At 45.2% G+C, this 23,788-nt stretch overlaps 1 protein-coding gene across 4 annotated transcripts in view; it reads left to right on the top strand.

Moving 5' to 3' along the window:
• The window catches only part of SLC23A2 (solute carrier family 23 member 2), a 253,987-nt gene that overhangs the window by 143,642 nt on the left and 86,557 nt on the right, over nt 1–23,788 (top strand). For all 4 annotated transcript variants that reach the window (XM_038747127.1, XM_038747126.1, XM_038747128.1 and 1 more), the window contains 2 exons: nt 6,088–6,186; nt 19,240–19,356. In XM_038747127.1, coding sequence (XP_038603055.1) covers nt 6,088–6,186; nt 19,240–19,356 — 216 coding nt within the window. The remainder of the gene's footprint in view (nt 1–6,087; nt 6,187–19,239; nt 19,357–23,788) is intronic.

The raw sequence follows: 23,788 nt of genomic DNA, 5'->3' as shown, positions 1-23,788 counted from the left end.
ACCATCTCTCTATGTTGCCAACTTGGACTTCCCAAGCGCTTAGTCCAGTGCTCTGCACACAGTAAGCGCTCAAGAAATACGATTGATTGATTGATTTGGGAGAGGGGAGAGTCATTGTCGGATTTGAAGGGGGGGGGAACCGAGGCAGGACGTGGGCCAGGGGTCGGCGGCGAGAAGGACGAGACGGAGGCCACGGTGAGAAGGTTGGCTTTCGCGGAGCCAAAGTGCGGGCCGGACTGGAGTAGGAGAGTGGCGCTTAGAACAGTGCTCAGCGCTTAGAACAGTGCTTTGCACATAGTAAGCGCTTAATAAATGCCATTATTATTATTTTAAAGCAGTTTTTTGCCCCGATTTTGTCTGTGGCCCCAAACCTGCAGATTCCGCGCTTAGGAACTTCACGTGAAGTTCAAAGATGAAGGCCTCCCGAAGCCTCAAACCTCCGTCTGAGACGGTCCTAAAATGTAATCGCATCGATTCAGTGGGTGGATCCTGAGCCGGCCACCCTTTCCTTTTTCTTGTCAATAATAATAATAATAATGGCATTTATTAAGCGCTTACTATGTGCAAAGCACTGTTCTCAGCACCGGGGAGGTTACAAGGTGATCAGGTTGTCCCACGGGGGGCTCACAGTCTTCATCCCCATTTTCCAGATGAGGGAACTGAGGCCCCGAGAAATGAAGTGACTAGCCCAAAGTCACCCAGCTGACAAGTGGCGGAGCGGGGATTTGAACCCATGACCTCTGACTCCCAAGCCCGGGCTCTTTCCACTGAGCCACGCCGCTTCTCTGAAATTAGTGTTAGTTACTCTGTGCAGGGCACTGTACTAAGCGTTTGGGAGAGCGCAGAACAACAGAGTCGGCAGACACATTGCTTGCCCACGTCTGACCCATTTTGCCAACTTGTACTTCCCAAGCGCTTAGTCCAGTGCTCTGCACACAATAAGCGCTCAATAAATATGATTGAATGAATGAATGACTGACTGAATTTGATCCCCTGCCCCAAAAGTGAAAAGGGGAAGGTTCTATCTCAATCCTTAAAGTTCCCGAGGGAAACATCCAGCCACCATTCGCTTTCTTTTTTCTCCCCCCAAATCGTATCGTTCAATCAATCGTCAATCAATCAATCAACCGTATTTATTGAGCGCTTACTGTGTGCAGAGCACTGGACTAAGCGCTTGGGAAGTACAAGTTGGTAACATATAGAGACGGTCCCTACCCAACAGCGGGCTCACAGTCTAGAAGGTCGGGCTCTAATAATAAAACCGGAGACGTGTTAATGGAGCCAAACTGGTACAGGGGAAAAAGAAAATAGTAGACGTATGTTGATGTGGAACAGAAACGTTTATTTGGGCCGCGAACGCGGAGCTCGGGAGGGTTTATCTTTACAAGCCAAATACTTTGAGAAGAAACCGTATCAGGCTATGGAAATGTGGAGTTTGGCGCAAAATGAAATGGCATGTGTCCCTGGAGCCCCGCCTCATTCATTCATTCATTCATTCATTCAGTCGTATTTATGGAGCGCTTACTGTGTGCAGAGCACTGGACTAAGCGCTTGGGAAGCACAAGTTGGCAACATATAGAGACAGTCCCTACCCAACAGTGGACTCACAGTCTAGAAGGGGAAGACAGACAACGAAACAAAACATGTAGACAGGTATCAAGTCTTCAATCAATCGATGATGATGATGATGGCATTTATAAAGCGCTTACTATGTGCAAAGCACTGTTCTAATCGCTGGGGAGGTTACAAGGTGATCAGGTTGTCCCACGAGGAGCTCACAGTCTTCATCCCCATTTTACAGATGAGGTAACTGAGGCCCAGAGAAGTTAAGTGACTTGCCCAAAGTCACACAGCTGACAGTTGGGGGAGCCGGGATTTGAACCCATGACCTCCAACTCCAAAGCCCGGGCTCTTTCCACTGAGCCATGCTGCTTCCACAATCAATCGTATTTATTGAGCGCTTACTATGTGCAGAGCACTGTACTAGGCGCTTGGGAAGTCCAAGTTGGCAACACCTAGAGACGGTCCCTACCCAACAGTGGGCTCACGGTCTAGAAGGGGGAGACAGAACAAAACCAAACATATTAACAAAATAAAATAAATAGAATAGATATGTACAAGTAAAATAGAGTGGTAAATACATACAAACATATATGCATATATACAGGTGCTGTGGGGAAGGGACACAATAATCATTCAATCAGTCAGTCGTATTTATTGAGCGCTTACTGTGTGCAGAGCACTGGACTAAGCGCTTGGGAAGTACAGGTTGGCAACAGCTTGTAAGGTTTGTAAGGTGGGGCTGCCGGAATGAGCTTCGAAGAGCGCGTGGGTTGCGAGCTGATGGCCGGATTCATCATCATCAATCGTATTTATTGAGCGCTTACTGTGTGCAGAGCACTGTACTAAGCGCTTGGGAAGTCCAAGTTGGCAACATATAGAGACAGTCCCTACCCAACAGTGGGCTCACAGTCTAAAAGGGGGAGACAGAGAACAAAACCAAACATACTAACAAAATACAATAAATAGAGATATGTACAAGTCAAATAAATAAATAAATAAATAAATAGAGTAATAAATACATAGAGTAATAATTCATGGTCCTTGGGAAAACCTCCCCACTTTCACAGGCATCTGGAGCAGGCAGAAAAGAGTCCAAGCAGGGTGGCCTAGTGGGTAGAGCCCGGGCCAGGCGTCAGGACTGCCCGCCTGCCTGCTGTGTGGCTTTGGGCAAGTCACTTCAGTCATTCACTTCCCTGGATCTTCCCTGGACCTCTTCTATCAATCAATCAGTCAATCGTATTTATTGAGCGCTTACTGTGTGCAGAGCACTGGACTAAGCGCTTGGGAAGTACAGTCTTCTAGACTGTGAGCCCACTGTTGGGTAGGGATTGTCTCTATATGTTGCCAACTTGGACTTCCCAAGCGCTTAGTACAGTGCTCTGCACACAGTAAGCGCTCAATAAATACGATTGATTGATTGATCTCCGCTTCTTCATCTGTAAATCTGTTTCACTACCCCTTCTCCTCCCCCCCTTGTGAATTAATTATTATTTTTGGTGTTTGTTAAGCGTGTACTCTGTGCCAGGCGCTGTGCTAGAGAAGCAGCGTGGCTCAGTGGAAAGAGCCCGGGCTTGGGAGTCCGAGGTCATGGGTTCTAATCCCGCCTCCGCCACTCGCCAGCTGTGTGACTTTGGGCAAGTCACTTCAATCATTCACTTCCCTGGATCTTCCCTGGACCTCTTCTATCAATCAATCAATCAATCATATTTATTGAGCGCTTACTGTGTGCAGAGCACTGGACTAAGCACTTGGGAAGTACAGTCTTCTAGACTGTGAGCCCACTGTTGGGTAGGGATTGTCTCTAGATGTTGCCAACTTGGACTTCCCAAGCGCTTAGTACAGTGCTCTGCACACAGTAAGCGCTCAATAAATACGATTGATTGATTGATCTCCGCTTCTTCATCTGTAAATCTGTTTCACTACCCCTTCTCCTCCCCCCCTTGTGAATTAATTATTATTTTTGGTGTTTGTTAAGCGTGTACTCTGTGCCAGGCGCTGTGCTAGAGAAGCAGTGTGGCTCAGTGGAAAGAGCCCGGGCTTGGGAGTCCGAGGTCATGGGTTCTAATCCCGCCTCCGCCACTCGCCAGCTGTGTGACTTTGGGCAAGTCACTTCAATCATTCACTTCCCTGGATCTTCCCTGGACCTCTTCTATCAATCAATCAATCAATCATATTTATTGAGCGCTTACTGTGTGCAGAGCACTGGACTAAGCGCTTGGGAAGTACAGTCTTCTAGACTGTGAGCCCACTGTTGGGTAGGGATTGTCTCTAGATGTTGCCAACTTGGACTTCCCAAGCGCTTAGTACAGTGCTCTGCACACAGTAAGCGCTCAATAAATACGATTGATTGATTGATCTCCGCTTCTTCATCTGTAAATCTGTTTCACTACCCCTTCTCCTCCCCCCCTTGTGAATTAATTATTATTTATGGTGTTTGTTAAGCGCGTACTCTGTGCCAGGCGCTGTACTAGAGAAGCAGCGTGGCTCAGTGGAAAGAGCCCGGGCTTGGGAGTCCGAGGTCGTGGGTTCTAATCCCGGTTCCGCCACTTGTCAGCTGTGTGACTTTGGGCAAGTCACTTCAATCATTCACTTTTCTGGATCTCCGCTTCCTCTTTTAGACTGTGAGCCCACTGTTGGGTAGGGACCGTCTCTATATGTTGCCAATTTTTACTTCCCAAGCGCTTAGTACAGTGCTCTGCACACAGTAAGCTCTCAATAAATACGATTGATGATGATGATGATGATCTGTAAACCTGTTTCACCACCCGTTCTCCTCCCCCCCTTTATCACTCGTCATCAATTGTATTTATTGAGCGCTTACTGTGTGCAGAGCACTGTACTAAGCGCTTGGGAAGTACAAGTTGGCAACATATCGAGACAGTTCCTACCCAGCAGTGAGCTCATAGTCTAGAAGGGGGAGACAGAGAACAAAACCAAACATACTAGCAAAATAAAATAAATAGAATAGATATGTACAAGTAAAATAAATAGATAAATAGAGTAATAAATCGGTACAAACATATATACATATATACAGGTGCTGTGGGGAAGGGAAGGAGGTAAGATGAGGGGGATGGAGAGGAAGGAGGGGGCTCAGTCTGGGAAGGCCTCCTGGAGGAGGTGAGCTCTCAGTAGGGCCTTGAATTAATTATTATTAATTCCCCCCCCCTTGTGAACTAATTATTATTTATGGTGTTTGTTAAGCGCATACACTGTGCCAGGCGCTGTGCTAGAGAAGCAGCGTGGCTCAGTGGAAAGAGCCCGGGCTTGGGAGTCCGAAGTCGTGGGTTCTAATCCCGGCTCTGCCACTTGTCAGCTGTGTGACTTTGGGCAAGTCACTTCACTTCTCTGGGCCTCAGGGACCTCATCTGTACAATGGGGATGGAGACTGTGAGCCCCCCGTGGGACAACCTGATCACCTTGTAACCTCCCCAGCGCTTAGAACGGTGCCTTGCACATAGTAAGCGCTTAATAAATGCCATCAAAAAAAAAAATTACCTCATCTGTAAAATGGGGATGAAGACCGTGAGCCCCATGTGGGACAGGGGCCGCGTCCAACCCAGTTATCTTCTATCTACCCCAGCGCTTAAAACTGCGCTTGTTGCACTTTAAGTGCTCAACAGATACCACAGTGATTATAATAATAATATAATAATAATAATGATGGCATTGGTTAAGTGCTTACTATGTGTGAAGCACTGTTCTAAGCGCTGGGTGGGATACAAAGTAATCAGGTTGTCCCACGGGGGGCTCCCAGTCTTCATCCCCATTTTCCAGATGAGGGAACTGAGGCCCAGAGAAGTGAAGTGACTTGCCCAAAGTCACCCAGCTGACAAGTGGCGGGGCCGGGATTAGAACCCATGACCTCTGGCTCCCAAGCCCGGACTTTTTCCCCCGAGCCACGCTGCTTCTCATTATGATACATCTGCCCCTGTGGACAACAGGCTCCTTTCATTCAGCAACAAATAAATAAATAAATAACAAACAAACAAACAAACAAACAAATAAATAAATAAATAAACAAATCATTCAGCAATAAATAAATTTATTTATTTATTTATTTATTTTACTTGTACATTTCTATCCTATTTATTTTATTTTGTTGGTATGTTTGGTTCTGTTCTCTGTCTCCCCCTTTTAGACTGTGAGCCCACTGTTGGGTAGGGACTGTCTCTATGTGTTGCCAATTTGTACTTCCCAAGCGCTTAGTCCAGTGCTCTGCACATAGTAAGCTCTCAATAAATGCGATTGATTGATTGATTGATTGATTCAGTCGTATTTATTGAGCGCTCACTGTGTGCAGAGCACTGGACTAAGCGCTTGGGAAGTACAAGTTGGCAAGTACAAGTACTTGGGAAGTACAAGCTTGCAAGTTTTAAGTTTGCTTGTGAGCAGGCACGTTGTGCCCACCATTTGTAGTGTGATTTTTCCCGGCGTTTAGCGCAGTGCCACGCACACGGCTAGCACTCGATAAGCACCGTCGACGGATGGATTTAACCCCGTGTCCTCTTCTTTTGTTCGAAGGCGGTGATCAATGGGGGAGCCACCCCCAGCGGTGACCAGGACACGGAGGACACCGAGCTGATGGCCATCTACACCACGGAGAATGGCATCGCCGAGAAGGTATTCATTCATTCATTCGTTCATTCATTCATTCGATCGTATTTATTGAGCGCTGACTGTGTGCAGAGCACTGGGCTAAGCGCTTGGGAAGTCCAAGTCGGCAACATATAGAGACGGTCCCTACCCAACAGCGGGCTCACCGTCTAGAAGGGGGCGACACAGAACGAAACCAAACATATTAACAAAATAAAATAAATAGAATAAATATGTACGAATAAAATCAATCAAGAAATAGATGGAGATGGAGAGAGGCAGCCGTCACTTGTCGAGGGGCAGCAAAACAAAACGTAGACAGGGGTCAAAGTCGTCAGAACAATGTATTGTATTCATTCATTCATTCAATCGTATTTATTGAGCGCTTACTGTGTGCGGAGCACGGGGCCCAGGCGCCCGGCGGAGGGCCGAGAGACGCCTCAGCCTCCACGCCGCCATCGGGGGTATCTCCGCACCTCTAGACTGTACGCTCGCCGTGGACCGGGATTGCGACCGTCTATTGTTGGATTGCCCTCTCCCGATTGCTTAGTACAGTGCTCTGCGCGCAGTAAGCGCTTAATAAATACGATTGAATGAATGAATTGGAGCAGATATGCGCTCTCTTCCCCCCCGCCCTCCCTGTCTCTCTACCCCAGTTTGGACTCTAGACTGTGAGCTTGCGTGACTGTCTATTGTTGGATTGCCCTCTCCCGATTGCTTAGTACAGTGCTCTGCATGCAGTAAGCGCTTAATAAATACGGTTGAATGAATGAATTGGAGCAGATATGCACTCTCTTCCCTCCCTGTCTCTCTACCCCAGTTTGGACTCTAGACTGCGAGCTTGCGTGACTGTCTATTGTTGGATTGTACTCTCCCGATTGCTTAGTACAGTGCTCTGCACGCAGTAAGCGCTTAATTAATTTATTCATTCATTCAATCGTATTTATTGAACGCTTACTGTGTGCAGAGCACTGTACTGAGTGCTTGGGACGTACAAGTCTGCAACATATAAATAAATACGATTGAATGAATGAATTGGAGCAGATATGCTTTCTCTCCCCCCCCAGCCCTCTCTGTCTCTCTACCCGAGTTTGGACTCTAGACTGTGAGCTTGCGTGACTGTCTATTGTGGGATTGCCCTCTCCCGATTGCTTAGTACAGTGCTCTGCACGCAGTAAGCGCTTAATAAATACGATTGAATGAATGAATTGGAGCAGATATGCGTTCTCTTACCTCCCACCCTCCCTGTCTCTCTACCCCAGTTTGGCTGTAGACTGTGAGCTTGCGTGACTGTCTACTGTTGGATTGCCCTCTCCCGATTGCTTAGTACAGTGCTCTGCACGCAGTAAGCGCTTAATAAATATGATTGAATGAATGAATTGGAGCAGATATGCGCTCTCTTCCCCCCCGCCCTCCCTGTCTCTCTACCCCAGTGTGGACTCTAGACTGTGAGCTTGCGTGATTGTCTGTTGTTGGATTGCCCTCTCCCGATTGCTTAGTACAGTGCTCTGCACGCAGTAAGCGCTTAATAAATACGATTGAATGAATGAATTGGAGCAGATATGCACTCTCTTCCCTCCCTGTCTCTCTACCCCAGTTTGGACTCTAGACTGCGAGCTTGCGTGACTGTCTATTGTTGGATTGTACTCTCCCGATTGCTTAGTACAGTGCTCTGCACGCAGTAAGCGCTTAATTAATTTATTCATTCATTCAATCGTATTTATTGAACGCTTACTGTGTGCAGAGCACTGTACTGAGTGCTTGGGACGTACAAGTCTGCAACATATAAATAAATACGATTGAATGAATGAATTGGAGCAGATATGCTTTCTCTCCCCCCCCCAGCCCTCTCTGTCTCTCTACCCGAGTTTGGACTCTAGACTGTGAGCTTGCGTGACTGTCTATTGTGGGATTGCCCTCTCCCGATTGCTTAGTACAGTGCTCTGCACGCAGTAAGCGCTTAATAAATACGATTGAATGAATAAATTGGAGCAGATATGCGTTCTCTTACCTCCCACCCTCCCTGTCTCTCTACCCCAGTTTGGCTGTAGACTGTGAGCTTGCGTGACTGTCTACTGTTGGATTGCACTCTCCCGATTGCTTAGTACAGTGCTCTGCACGCAGTAAGCGCTTAATAAATACGATTGAATGAATGAATTGGAGCAGATATGCGCTCTCTTCCCCCCCACCCTCCCTGTCTCTCTACCCCAGTTTGGACTCAAGACTGTGAGCTTGCATGATTGTCTATTGTTGGATTGCCCTCTCCCGATTGCTTAGTACAGTGCTCTGCACGCAGTAAGCGCTTAATAAATACGATTGAATGAATGAATTGGAGCAGATATGCGTTCTCTTCCCTCCCTGTCTCTCTACCCCAGTTTGGACTCTAGACTGCGAGCTTGCGTGACTGTCTATTGTTGGATTGTACTCTCCCGATTGCTTAGTACAGTGCTCTGCACGCAGTAAGCGCTTAATTAATTTATTCATTCATTCAATCGTATTTATTGAACGCTTACTGTGTGCAGAGCACTGTACTGAGTGCTTGGGACGTACAAGTCTGCAACATATAAATAAATACGATTGAATGAATGAATTGGAGCAGATATGCTTTCTCTCCCCCCCCAGCCCTCTCTGTCTCTCTACCCGAGTTTGGACTCTAGACTGTGAGCTTGCGTGACTGTCTATTGTGGGATTGCCCTCTCCCGATTGCTTAGTACAGTGCTCTGCACGCAGTAAGCGCTTAATAAATACGATTGAATGAATGAATTGGAGCAGATATGCGCTCTCTTCCCCCCCACCCTCCCTGTCTCTCTACCCCAGTTTGGACTCAAGACTGTGAGCTTGCATGATTGTCTATTGTTGGATTGCCCTCTCCCGATTGCTTAGTACAGTGCTCTGCACGCAGTAAGCGCTTAATAAATACGATTGAATGAATGAATTGGAGCAGATATGCGTTCTCTTCCCTCCCTGTCTCTCTACCCCAGTTTGGACTCTAGACTGCGAGCTTGCGTGACTGTCTATTGTTGGATTGTACTCTCCCGATTGCTTAGTACAGTGCTCTGCACGCAGTAAGCGCTTAATTAATTTATTCATTCATTCAATCGTATTTATTGAACGCTTACTGTGTGCAGAGCACTGTACTGAGTGCTTGGGACGTACAAGTCTGCAACATATAAATAAATACGATTGAATGAATGAATTGGAGCAGATATGCTTTCTCTCCCCCCCCAGCCCTCTCTGTCTCTCTACCCGAGTTTGGACTCTAGACTGTGAGCTTGTGTGACTGTCTATTGTGGGATTGCCCTCTCCCGATTGCTTAGTACAGTACTCTGCACGCAGTAAGCGCTTAATAAATACGATTGAATGAATAAATTGGAGCAGATATGCGTTCTCTTACCTCCCACCCTCCCTGTCTCTCTACCCCAGTTTGGCTGTAGACTGTGAGCTTGCGTGACTGTCTACTGTTGGATTGCCCTCTCCCGATTGCTTAGTACAGTGCTCTGCACGCAGTAAGCGCTTAATAAATACGATTGAATGAATGAATTGGAGCAGATATGCGCTCTCTTCCCCCCCGCCCTCCCTGTCTCTCTACCCCAGTGTGGACTTTAGACTGTGAGCTTGCGTGATTGTCTATTGTTGGATTGCCCTCTCCCGATTGCTTAGTACAGTGCTCTGCACGCAGTAAGCGCTTAATAAATACGATTGAATGAATGAATTGGAGCAGATATGCGTTCTCTTCCCTCCCTGTCTCTCTACCCCAGTTTGGACTCTAGACTGCGAGCTTGCGTGACTGTCTATTGTTGGATTGTACTCTCCCGATTGCTTAGTACAGTGCTCTGCACGCAGTAAGCGCTTAATTAATTTATTCATTCATTCAATCGTATTTATTGAACGCTTACTGTGTGCAGAGCACTGTACTGAGTGCTTGGGACGTACAAGTCTGCAACATATAAATAAATACGATTGAATGAATGAATTGGAGCAGATATGCTTTCTCTCCCCCCCCAGCCCTCTCTGTCTCTCTACCCGAGTTTGGACTCTAGACTGTGAGCTTGCGTGACTGTCTATTGTGGGATTGCCCTCTCCCGATTGCTTAGTACAGTGCTCTGCACGCAGTAAGCGCTTAATAAATACGATTGAATGAATAAATTGGAGCAGATATGCGTTCTCTTACCTCCCACCCTCCCTGTCTCTCTACCCCAGTTTGGCTGTAGACTGTGAGCTTGCGTGACTGTCTACTGTTGGATTGCCCTCTCCCGATTGCTTAGTACAGTGCTCTGCACGCAGTAAGCGCTTAATAAATACGATTGAATGAATAAATTGGAGCAGATATGCGTTCTCTTACCTCCCACCCTCCCTGTCTCTCTACCCCAGTTTGGCTGTAGACTGTGAGCTTGCGTGACTGTCTACTGTTGGATTGCACTCTCCCGATTGCTTAGTACAGTGCTCTGCACGCAGTAAGTGCTTAATAAATACGATTGAATGAATGAATTGGAGCAGATATGCACTCTCTTCCCTCCCTGTCTCTCTACCCCAGTTTGGACTCTAGACTGTGAGCTTACGTGACTGTCTGTTGTTGGATTGCAGTCTCCCGATTGCTTAGTACAGTGCTCTGCACAGAGTACGCGCTTAATTCATTCATTCATTCATTCCATTGTATTTATTGAGGGCTTACTGTGTGCAGAGCACTGTACTAAGCGCCTGGGAAGTACAAGTCGGCAACGTATAAATAGATACGATGGAATGAATGAATTGGAGCAGATATGCGTTCTCTTCCCTCCCGCCTTCCCTGTCTCTCTACCCCAGTTTGGACTCTAGCCTGTGAGCTTGTGTGACTGTCTGTTGTTGGATTGCCCTCCCCCGATTGCTTAGTACAGTGCTCTGCGCGCAGTAAGCGCTTAATAAATATGACTGAATGAATGAATGAATTGGAGCAGATATGCGCTTTCTTCCCCCCCCGCCCTCCCTGTCTCTCTACCCCAGTTTGGACTCAAGACTGTGAGCTTACGTGATTGTCTACTGTTGGATTGCACCTCCCGATTGCTTAGTACAGTGCTCTGCACGCAGTAAGCGCTTAATAAATAGGATTGAATGAATGAATTGGAGCAGATATGTGTTCTCTTCCCTCCTGCCCTCCCTGTCTCTCTACCCCAGTTTGGCTCTAGACTGTGATCTTACATGATTGTCTATTGTTGGATTGCAGTCTCCCGATTGCTTAGTACAGTGCTCTGCATGCAGTAAGCGCTTAATTAATTAATTCATTCATTCAGTCGTATTTATTGAACGCTTACTGTGTGCAGAGCACTGTACTAAGTGCTTGGGACGTACAAGTTGGCAACATATAAATAAATACGATTGAATGAATGAATTGGAGCAGATATGCCTTCTCTTCCCCCCAGCCCTCTCTGTCTCTCAACCCGAGTCTGGACTCTAGACTGTGTGCTTACATGATTGTCTACTGTTGGATTGCACTCTCCCGATTGCTTAGTACAGTGCTCTGCACGCAGTAAGCGCTTAATAAATACAATCAAATGAATGAATTGGAGCAGATATGTGCTCTCTTCCCCCCCCGCCCTCCCTGTCTCTCTACCCCAGTTTGGGCTCTAGACTGTGAGCTTGCGTGACTGTCTATTGTTGGATTCCACTCCCCTGATTGCTTAGTACATCATCAATCATATTTATTGAGCGCTTACTATGTGCAGAGCACTGTACTAAGCGCTTGGTTAGTACAAATTGGCAACATATAGAGACAGTCCCTACCCAACAGTGGGCTCACAGTCTAAAAGGGGGAGACAGAGAACAAAACCAAACGTACTAACAAAATAAAACGCAGTAAGCGCTTAATAAATACGATTGAATGAATGAATTGGAGTAGATATTGCGCTCTCTTCCCTCCCTGTCTCTCTACCCCAGTTTGGACTCAAGACTGTGAGCTTGCGTGATTGTCTATTGTTGGATTGCAGTCTCCCGATGGCTTAGTACAGTGCTCTGCATGCAGTAAGCGCTTCATTCATTCATTCATTCAATTGTATTTATTGAGCGCTTACTGTGTGCAGAGCACTGTACTAAGCGCTTGGGAAGTACAAGTCGGCAACATATAAATACGATGAATTGGAGCAGATATGCGCCCTCCCTGTCTCTCTACCCCAGTTTGGACTCTAGACTGTGAGCTTGCGTGATTGTCTATTGTTGGATTGCCCTCTCCCGATTGCTTAGTACAGTGCTCTGCACGCAGTAAGCGCTTAAATACGATTGAATGAATGAATTGGAGCAGATATGCGTTCTCTTCCCTTCCTGTCTCTCTACCCCAGTTTGGACTCTAGACTGTGAGCTTGCTTTGGGCAAAGTCTATGTCTAACAACTGTCTCCCATTGCACTCTTCCAAGCACTTAGTACAGTTCTCCGCATACAGAAAGCGCTCAATAAATACAGTGGTCTGAGTGACTGACTTTTATTTTGTTAGTATGTTTGGTTTTGTTCTCCGTCTCCCCCTTTTAGACTGTGAGCCCACTGTTGGGTAGGGACCGTCTCTAGATGTTGCCAACTTGGACTTCCCAAGCGCTTAGTACATCATCAATCGTATTTATTGAGCGCTTACTATGTGCAGAGCACTGTACTAAGCGCTTGGGAAGTACAAATTGGCAACATATAGAGACAGTCCCTACCCAACAGTGGGCTCACAGTCTAAAAGAGCTTAGTACGGTGCTCTGCACACAGTAAGCGCTCAATAAATACGATTGATGAGGACGATTGATGATGATTTCAATAAGGCTCCTACATTGTACTCTTCCAAGCGTAGTACAGTGCTCTGCACAGAGTAAGGGCTCAGTAAATACGATTGAATGGATGAATGGATTAGTGATCAATCAGAAGCAAGGCCAAGTCTCATGATTTTTTGATTGAAACAGGTGGGAGATCTGGGAACAGAATCCGGTCCTCTGATTCCCAGATCCGGCGTCTTTCCAGTAGCCTGCACTGCCCCTCTTTGTTCAGGGTTTAGGGTTGGAGGGGAAGCTAAGGGAGGGAGAGAAACCTAATATTTCCTCACTTTGAAAGGATTCGGCAGGCTTGGCATTGTGTAACTGGAAAGCCTTTCATTCCTTCATTCATTGAATTGTATTTATTGAGCGCTTACTGTGTGCAGAGCACTGTACTAAGCACTTAGGAAGTGCAGTTTGGCAACAGCTGGAGACAATTACTATCCCTACCTTACCCAAGATTGAGACAGGCTCTACCCATCGTCATTGGGATGTGCGTATTGTACGTATTTACTATTCTATTTCTTTTGTTAATGATGTGCATCTACCTTATTTCTATTTATTCTGATGACTGCATATCAATCAATCAATCAATCGTATTTATTGAGCGCTTACTGTGTGCAGAGCACTGGACTAAGCACCTAGGAAGTACAATTTGGCAACAGTTGGAGACAGTTACCATCCCTACCCTCCCCAAGATTGAGACAGGCCCTACCCATCGTCATTGGGATGTACATATGGTACATATTTACTATTCTATTTCTTTTGTTAATGATGTGCATCTAGCTTTATTTCTATTTATTCTGATGACTGCATATCAATCAATCAATCAATCATATTTACTGAGCGCTTACTGTGTGCAGAGCACTGTACTAAGCGCTTAGGAAGGGCAATTTGGCAACAGATGGAGACAATTACTATCCCTACCTTACCCAAGATTGAGACAGGCCCTACCCATCGTCATTGGGATGTACATATTGTACGTATTTACTATTCTCTTTCTTTTGTTAATGATGTGCATCTAGCTTTATTTCTGTTTATCCTGATGACTGCATATCAATCAATCAATCAGTCTTATTTATTGAGCGCTTACTGTGTGCAGAACACTGTACTAAGCACTTAGCAAGGGCAATTTGGCAACAGATGGAGACAGTTACTATCCCTACCTTACCCTAGATTGAGACAGGCCCTACCCATCATCATTGGGATGTACATATTGTACGTATTTACTATTCTATTTCTTTTGTTAATGATGTGCATCTGGCGTTATTTCTATTTATTCTGATAACTGCATATCAATCAATCAATCGTATTTATTGAGCGCTTACTGTGTGCAGAGCACTGTGCTAAGCACTTAGGAAGGGCAATTTGGCAACAGATGGAGACAATTACTATCCCTACCTTACCGAAGATTGAGACAGGCCCTACCCATCATCATTGTGATGTACATATTGTACGTATTTACTATTCTATTTCTTTTGTTAATGATGTGCATCTAGCTTTATTTCTGTTTATCCTGATGACTGCATATCAATCAATCAATCAGTCTTATTTATTGAGCGCTTACTGTGTGCAGAGCACTGGACTAAGCACCTAGGAAGTACAATTTGGCAACAGTTGGAGACAGTTACCATCCCTACCCTCCCCAAGATTGAGACAGGCCCTACCCATCGTCTTTGGGATGTACATATTGTACATATTTACTATTCTATTTCTTTTGTTAATGATGTGCATCTAGCTTTATTTCTATTTATCCTGATGACTGCATATCAATCAATCAATCAATCGTATTTATTGAGCGCTTACTGTGTGCAGAGCACTGTACTAAGCACTTCGGAAGTACAATTTGGCAACAGATGGAGACAGTCACTATCCCTACCCTACCCAAGATAGAGACAGGCCCTACCCATTGTCATTGGGATGTACATATTGTATGTATTTACTATTCTATTTCTTTTGTTAATGATGTGCATCTAGCTTTATTTATATTTATTCTGATGACTGCATATCAATCAATCAATCGTATTTATTGAGCGCTTACTGTGTGCATAGCACTGTACTAAGCGCTTGGGAAGTACAAGTTGGCAACATACAGAGACGGTCCCTACCCAACAGTGGGCTCACAGTCTAATCCCAGCTCCACCACTTGTGTGCTGTGAGACCTTGGGTAAGTCACTTCACTTCTCTGGGCCTCAGTTCCCTCATCTGGAAAATGGGGATTGAGACTGTGAGCCCCACGGGGGACAACCCGATTGCCTTGTATCCCCTGCCACCGCTTAGAACAGTGCTAGGCACACAATAAGTACTTAACAAGAACCATTATTATTATCATTATTATTAGCAGTGGCCAGTTGTCCGCCGTTCCCCATTTGCAACCAACCCCATCATTCATTCATTCATTCAATCGTATTTATTGAGCGCTTACTGTGTGCAGAGCACTGGACTAAGCGCTTGGAAAGTACAAGTTGGCAACAACAGAGACGGTCCCTACCCAACATTCATTCATTCAGTCGTATTTATTGAGCGCTTACTGTGTGCAGAGCACTGTACTAAGCGCTTGGAAAGTACAAGTTGGCAACAGTAGAGACGGTCCCTACCCAACATTCATTCATTCAGTCATATTTATTGAGCACTTATTGTGTGCTGAGCACTGTACTAAGCGCTTGGGAAGTGCAAGTTGGCAACATACGGAGACAGTCCCTACCCAACAGTGGGCTCACAGTCTAATCCCAGCTCCACCACTTGCGTGCTGTGGGACCTTGGGTAAGTCACTTCACTTCTCCGGGCCTCAGTTCCCTCATCTGGAAAATGGGGATTGAGACGGTGAGCCCCACGGGGGACAACCCGATCGCCTTGTATCCCCCGCCGCCGCTTAGAACAGTGCTAGGCACACAATAAGTACTTAACAAGAACCATTATTATCATCATTATTAGCAGTGGCCAGTTGTCTGCCGTTCCCCATTTGCAACCAACCCCGTCCCCGTCGTGATTCTTTTTCGGAGTCCCTCCTCCTCCTCCCCAAAACCGGACTGGGACTCTTCCTTGTCCATATCTATTCTATTTATTTTATTTTGTTAGTATGTTTGGTTTTGTTCTCTGCCTCCCCCTTCTAGACTGTGAGCCCACTGCTGGGTAGGGACCGTCTCTATATGTTGCCAATTTGGACTTCCCAAGCGCTTAGTCCAGTGCTCTGCACACAGTAAGCGCTCAATAAATACGATTGATGGATTGATTGATTCCTGGGGCGGGAACCGTGTCTGATCTGATTATTGGATTAATCTGATTACCCGATTACCAGGAAGCGGCGTGGCTTAGTGGAAAGAGCTCGAGCCTGGGAGTTAGAGGACTTTGTTCTCGGTCTCCCCCTTCTAGACTGTGAGCCCACTGTTGGGTAGGGACCGTCTCTAAATGTTGCCAACTTGGACTTCCCAAGCGCTTAGTACAGTGCTCTGCACACAGTAAGCGCTCAATAAATACGATTGATTGATTGTTTTCTAATCCCGGCTCTGCCACTCATCTGCTCCGCGACCTTGGGCCGGTCACCAAACCTCTCTGGCCCTCAATGTTCTTAACTGTAATCAATCAATCAGTCAATCAGTCGTGTTTATGGAGCGCTTACTGTGTGCAGAGCACTGTACTAAGCGCTTGGGAAGTCCAAGTTGGCAACATATAGAGACAGTCCCTACCCAACAGTGGGCTCACAGTCTAAAAGGATTCAAAACTTGTAATATGGGAATTCAAAACTTGTTCTCCCTCTTACTTTGACTGTGAGCCCCATTTGAACAGTGCTTGGCACATAGTAAGCGCTTAATAAATGCCATCATTATTATTATTTGGGACAGGGACTGTGTCCAACCTGATTACTTTCTATCTACCCCAGTGCTCCCCTCCTCCCCCTCACCATCCCCCCACCTTACCTCCTTCCCTTCCCCACAGCACCTGTATATAATGTATATATGTTTGTACGTATTTATCACTCTATTCATTTATTTATTTTACTTGTACATATCTATTCTATTTATCTTATTTTGTTAATATGTTTTGTTTTGTTGTCTGTCTCCCCCTTCTAGACTGTGAGCCCACTGTTGGGTAGGGACCGGCTCTGTATGTTGCCAACTTGGACTTCCCAAGCGCTTAGTACAGTGCTCTGCACACAGTAAGCGCTCAGTAAATACGATTGATTGATTGCAGAGCACTGTTCTAAGCGCCGGGGAGGTTACAAGGTGATCAGGTTGTCCCACGGTGGGGCTCACAGTCTTCATCCCCATTTTCCAGACCCTCAGAGAAGTGAAGTGACTTGGCCAAAGTCACACAGCTGACCTCTGGCAGAGCCGGGATTTGAACCCGTGACCTTTGACTCCAAAGCATGGCCTCTTTCCACTGAGCCACGCTGCTTCTCTGGGGAGGCTTAGTCTGGGAAGGCCTCTTGGAGGAGGTGAGCCTTCAGTTGGGCTTTGAACGGGGGAAGTGTGTTACCGTATAACAGACCCATTCCCTGCCCACAAAGAGCTTGCCGTCTCGAGGTTCATAATCATTATTATTATTATTACACTGTTTGTCACAGGTTGAGCGCTTAATAAATACCCCAATTACGATTATTATTGCCCAGTATTTGCCCCGCTGTCTAGAACAGTGGTTGGCCCATGATAGGTGCGTAACAAATGCCACTATTATCATCACGGAGAAGCGGCATGGCTCAGTGGGAAAGAGCCCGGGCTTTGGAGTCAGAGGTCATGGGTTCAAATCCCGGCACCGCCAGTTGTCAGCTGTGCGACTTTGGGCAAGTCACCTCACTTCTCTGTGCCTCAGTTCCCTCATCTGGAAAATGGGGGTTAAGATTGTGAGCCCCTCATGGGACAACCTGATCACCTTGTAACCTCTCCAGCGCTTAGAACGGTGCTTTGCACATAGTAAGCGCTTGATAAATGCCATTATTGTTACTATTATTGTTATCAATATTCTCTTTATTAATATAAGACCAGTCTTCTTAGAATGACCATGTCCATCTCCCACTTTTGAATTCTTTCCTGGTGCTTACTCCAACTGTCTCCTCCCAGTCAGTTCTTGATCCGCTTGGGGTAGTGGATACTGGGCTGGCCTGGGATTCAAAAGGTCATGTGTTCCCTCCTCCCACATTAATTGCTGTGGTAACTTGGGCAGACAACTTCTCCGTGCCTCAGTTTCTCTAGCTGTAAACTGGGGGGGTACCCAAACCGAATCCAAACCGGTTATCTTGTGTCTACCCCAAGTCCTGCCATCCCTTCGGCCGCCTTTTCCATTTCCATTTTCATTTATTTATGCTTATCCTCAGCAGTTGTGAGGATATGCATTACTACGCCTACTACTACTACTACTAATAATGATGATGGTACTTGTTAAGCGCTTACTATGTGCAAAGCACTGTTCTAAGCGCTGGGGAGGTTACAAGGTGATTAGGTTGTCCCGGGGAGTGGGGGGGGCGCTCACAGTTTTAATCCCCATTTTACAGATGAGGTAACTGAGGCCCAGAGAAGTGAAGTGACGTGCCCAAAGTCACACAGCTGACAAGTGGCGGAGCTGGGATTTGAACCCATAATAATAATAATGATAGCGTTTATTAAGCACTTACTATGGGCAAAGCCCTGTTCTAAGCGCTGGGGAGGTTGCAAGGTAATGAGGTTGTCCCCCGGGGGGCTCACAGTCTTATTCCCCATTTTCCAGATGAGGGAACTGAGGCCCAGAGAAGTGAAGTGACTTGCCCAAAGTCACACAGCTGACAAGTGGCGGAGCCGGGATTTGAATCCATGACCTCTGACTTCAAAGCCCGGGCTCTTTGGGGCAAGTCACTTAACTTCTCTGAGCCTCAGTTACCTCATCTGTAAAATGGGGATTAAGACTGTGAGCCCCACGTGGGACAACCTGATCACTTTGGATCCCCCCAAGCGCTTAGAACAGTGCTTTGCACATAGTAAGCGCTTAACAAATGCCAACATTATTATTATTATTATTATTATTATTATTATTTCCACTGAGCCACGCTGCTTCTCTAATACTACTATTACTGTTGTTAGCATTACACCCTGTAACCTCCCCAGCGCTTAGAACAGTGCTTTGCACATAGTAAGTGCTTAATAAATGCTATTATCATTATTATTATTATTATTATCATTGTACCCCAGCACTTAATACAGTACCTGGCATATAGTAAGCCCGAAACATCAAGCACTTAGTACAGTGCTCAGTAAATACGCTGAAATGAATGAAATACCGTAAAAAAAAAATCCCATTGGTTGATTTCTGGTGTCCAACAGTACTTCTCTTTCTCTCCTTCTGTTTTCCCTGACAGAGTTCCCTTGCAGAAACCCTGAACAGTACGGGAAGCTTGGATCCTCAGAGAACCGATATGATTTATACGATAGAAGATGTCCCTCCGTGGTACCTGTGCATATTTTTGGGGTTACAGGTGAGGTACCAAGACGCCCCAAACAGATGCGCTCCACTGCGAATGCTCACGGTCGGGTTTGTTTTGCGTCTCGGGGTCCGTTGTGGCAGTTGGTGTCGACTTGACTCTGTTCGTGGTCGGGAGACTCCGTCAGAAAAATGGCTTTTATTATTATTATTATTATTATCATCATCATCATCATTATTAATAATTATACTTATATATTATATATTATTAATAATAGTGATAATAATAATAATAGGATTTATTAAGTGCTTACTGTGTGCAAAGCACTGTTCTATTCATCCATTCATTCATTCATTCAATCGTATTTATTGAGCGCTTACTGTGTGCAGAGCACCGGACTAAGCGCTTGGGAAGTCCAAGTTGGCAACATAGAGAGACGGTCCCTACGCAGCAGCGGGCTTACAGTCTAGAAGGCGGAGACAGACAAGACAAAACATATTAACAAAATAAAATAAATAGAATAAATATGTACAAATAAAATAAATAGAGTAATAAATACGTACATATATACGGATGTATATACACATATGCATGTGTATATATATATATATATACATATATATGTATGTGTGTATTTATATGTGTATATATGCATACATATATATGTGTGTGTATATATGCATACATATATATGTGCGTGTATATATGTATATATATGCATACATATATATGTGTGTATATATGTATATATATGCATACATATATATGTGTGTATATATGTATATATATGCATACATATATATGTGTGTTTATATGTATGTATGTATGTGTATGTATATATGTATGTATGTATGTGTGTATATATGTATGCATGTATGTATGTGTGTGTATATATGTATGTATGTGTGTGTGTGTGTGTGTATGTATGTGTGTGTGTGTGTGTGTATATATATATATATATATATACACCAAGCACTTTTCTAAGGGCTGGGGTAGGTACAAGGTAATCAGGTTGTCCCACATGGGGCTCCCAGTCTTCATCCCCATTTTCCAGATGAGGGAACTGAGGCCCAGAGAAGTGAAGTGACTCGCCCCAAGTCACACAGCTGACAAGTGGCGGAGCCAGGATTTGAACCCACGACCTCAGACTCCAAAGCCCGGGCTCTTTCCACCGATCCACGCTGCTTCCCCTAAGCGTCCCCTGACGTCATCATCATCAATCGTATTTATTGAGCGCTTACTGTGTGCAGAGCACTGTACTAAGTGCTTGGGAAGTACAAATTGGCAACATAACGTCATGCAGCATCAGCAGATAGATCCCAGGCTTGGGAATCTCGAGGACCTTAGCACAGTGCTCTGCGTACAGTAAGCGCTCCATAAATACGATTCAATGAATGAAAGGACCCGGGTTCTAATTCCAGCCTCACCACTTGCCTGCTCTGTAACCATGAGCCATTCCTTTCCCTTCTCTGTGCCTCAGTCCCCTCATCTGTAAAATGGGGATTAATACTGTGAGCTCCATGGAGGACAGGGACTTTGTCCAACCTGTTTAGCTTGTATCCAACCCGGCGCTTAGTACAGTGCCTGGCACGTAGAAAGTGCTTGACAAATACCATTAATAATAATAATAATAATGATGATGGCATTTGTTAAGCGCTTACTATGTGCAAAGCACTGTTCTAAGCGCTGTGGGGGGATACAAGGTGATCAGGTTGTCCCACGGGGGGCTCACAGTCTTCTTTGTTAATAGGACAAGTTGGGACAAGTTGGCAACATAGAGAGACGGGCCCTACCCAAAAGTGGGTCCACAGTCTAGAACAGTGCTTTGCACATAGTAAGCGCTTAATAAATGCCATTATTATTATTATTATTATTATCATTATTAACAATAACAAAAATAATAATACGAATGAATGAATGAATGAATGTACCTCCTTCCCTTCCCCACAGCACCTGTATATAGGTGTATATGTTTGTACGTATTTATTACTCTATTTATTTTACTTGTCCACATCTATTCTATTTATTTTATTTTGTTAATATGTTTGGTTTTGTTCTCCATCTCCCCCTTCTAGACTGTGAGCCCACCGTTGGGTAGGGACCGTCTCTATGTGTTGCCAACTTGGACTTCCCAAGCGCTTAGTACAGTGCTCCGCACACAGTAAGCGCTCAATAAATGCGATTGATTGATTGATTGATTCATCCCCATTTTCCAGATGAGGGAACTGAGGCTCAGAGAAGTGAAGTGACTTGGCCAGGGTCGCACGGCAGAGGGGTGGCGGAGCCGGGATTCGAACCCACGACCTCTGACTCCCAAGCCCGGGCTCTTTCCACTGAGCCACGCTGCTTCTCCTGAGAAAAAAGACTGCAATTTGTTGGTCACGTCAAGACCCCTACACTCCAAAGTAATGAACTGCCCGTTCCAAATATTCATTCATTCAATCGTATTTATTGAGCGCTTACTGTGTGCAGAGCACTGTACTAAGCGCTTGGGAAGTACAAGTTGGCAACATATAGAGACGGCCCCTACCCAACAGTGGGCTCACAGTCTGAGTTCCTATTTGCTAGGTTTCCTGTCAGAGCAGCGTATAATAGAGTTTATAAAGGGCGATTAAGTTTCCTATTTTTTTCAGTATCTGTAAGGATTTTCCATGAGTGAGCTTCATTTATGAGAATCCTCTATTTATTTTATTTGTATGTATGGGGAAGTAGCGTGGCTCAGTGGAAAGAGCCCGGGCTTTGGAGTCAGAGGTCGTGGGTTCAAATCCCGGCTCTGCCAACTGTCAGCTGTGTGACTCTGGGCAAGTCACTTCACTTCTCTGGGCCTCAGTTCCCTCATCTGTAAAATGGGGATAATAATAATAATAATAATAATAATTTAGAGAAGCAGCGTGGCTCGGTGGAAAGAGCCCGGGCTTTGGAGTCAGAGGTCACGGGTTCAAATCCTGGCTCCGCCAATTGTCAGCTGGGTGACTTTGGGCAAGTCACTTCACTTCTCTGGGCTTCAGTTTCCTCATCTGGAAAATGGGGATGAAGACTGTGAGCCCCCCGTGGGACAACCTGATCACCTTGTAACCTCCCCAGCGCTTAGAACAGTGCTTTGCACATAGTAAGCGCTTAATAAATGCCATTATTATTATTATTATTATTTATTCTAAGTATTTTATTCCGTTAATATGTTTTGTTTTGTTGTCTGTCTCCCCCTTCTAGACTGTGAGCCCGCTGTTGGGTAGGGACCGTCTCTAGTTGTTGCCAACTTGGACTTCCCAAGCGCTTAGTCCAGTGCTCTGCACACAGTAAGCTCTCAATAAATACGATTGATTGATTGATTGATGGATTGAGCCCACTGTTGGGTAGGGACTGTCTCTCTATGTTGCCAACTTGGACTTCCCAAGCGCTTAGTCCAGTGCTCTGCACACAGTAAGCGCTCAATAAATACGATTGAATGAATGAATGAATAATGCGTATCACGTTTTTAGACATGAATGAATGAGAAATGCGTATCACGTTTTATAGACATGAATAAAGCGTTGACCTGTCATTATCTAATTCCAGTTAGTAGGATTTTTCCACCCCCAGTCAGGGTAATAGAGAAGAAGATGGCCAAGGGCGTTGTCTTCCAAAAGGAAAGAAGTGTAGGCGAGTCACAGACAAAATCCCGCCGGATCATTCAGTGAAGAGGATTTCCTTTTGGGGAATAAACGATGAAGGTCTTAGAAATGCTAGAAAATTTACTACTTCTCAACAATTAAGCAGTAGTTAATAATAATAATAATTATGGTATTTGTTAAGTGCTTACTATGTGCTTAGAACAGTGCTCTGCACATAGTAAGCGCTTAACAAATGCCATCATTATTATTATTATTATTATTATTATTATTATTATTATTATATGCCAAGCACTGTTCTAAGCACTGGGTAATAATAATGATAGCATTTATTTTGGGGAAGCAGCGTGGCTCAGTGGAAAGAGCAGGGGCTTTGGAGTCAGAGGTCAGGGGTTCAAATCCCGGCTCCGCCAATTGTCAGCTGGGTGACTTTGGGCAAGTCACTTCACTTCTCTGGGCCTCAGTTACCTCATCTGGAAAATGGGGATTAAGACTGTGAGCCCCCACCCCCGTGGGACAACCTAATAACATTGTAACCTCCCCAGCGCTTAGAACAGTGCTTTGCACATAGTAAGCGCTTAATAAATGCCATTATTATTATCATTTATTAAGCGCTTACTATGTGCAAAGCACTGTTCTAAGCGCTGGGGAGTTTACAGGGCGATCAGGTTGTCCCACGTGGGGCTCACACTTTTAATCCCCATTTTACAGATGAGGTAACTGAGGCACAGAGAATAATGATAATAAAAATGATCAATCAATCAATCAATTGTATTTATTGAGCACTTACTGTGTGCAGAGCACTGTACTAAGCGCTTGGGAAGTACAAGTTGGCACATGTAGAGACGGTCCCTACCTAACAGGGGGCTCACAATCTA

Source organism: Tachyglossus aculeatus, chromosome 5, assembly GCF_015852505.1.
Source record: "Tachyglossus aculeatus isolate mTacAcu1 chromosome 5, mTacAcu1.pri, whole genome shotgun sequence".
In the NCBI taxonomy this organism is placed as follows: Eukaryota; Metazoa; Chordata; class Mammalia; order Monotremata; family Tachyglossidae; genus Tachyglossus; species Tachyglossus aculeatus.
Note: the sequence above shows the minus strand (reverse complement) of the source record. Positions and strands in the feature narration are given on the sequence as shown.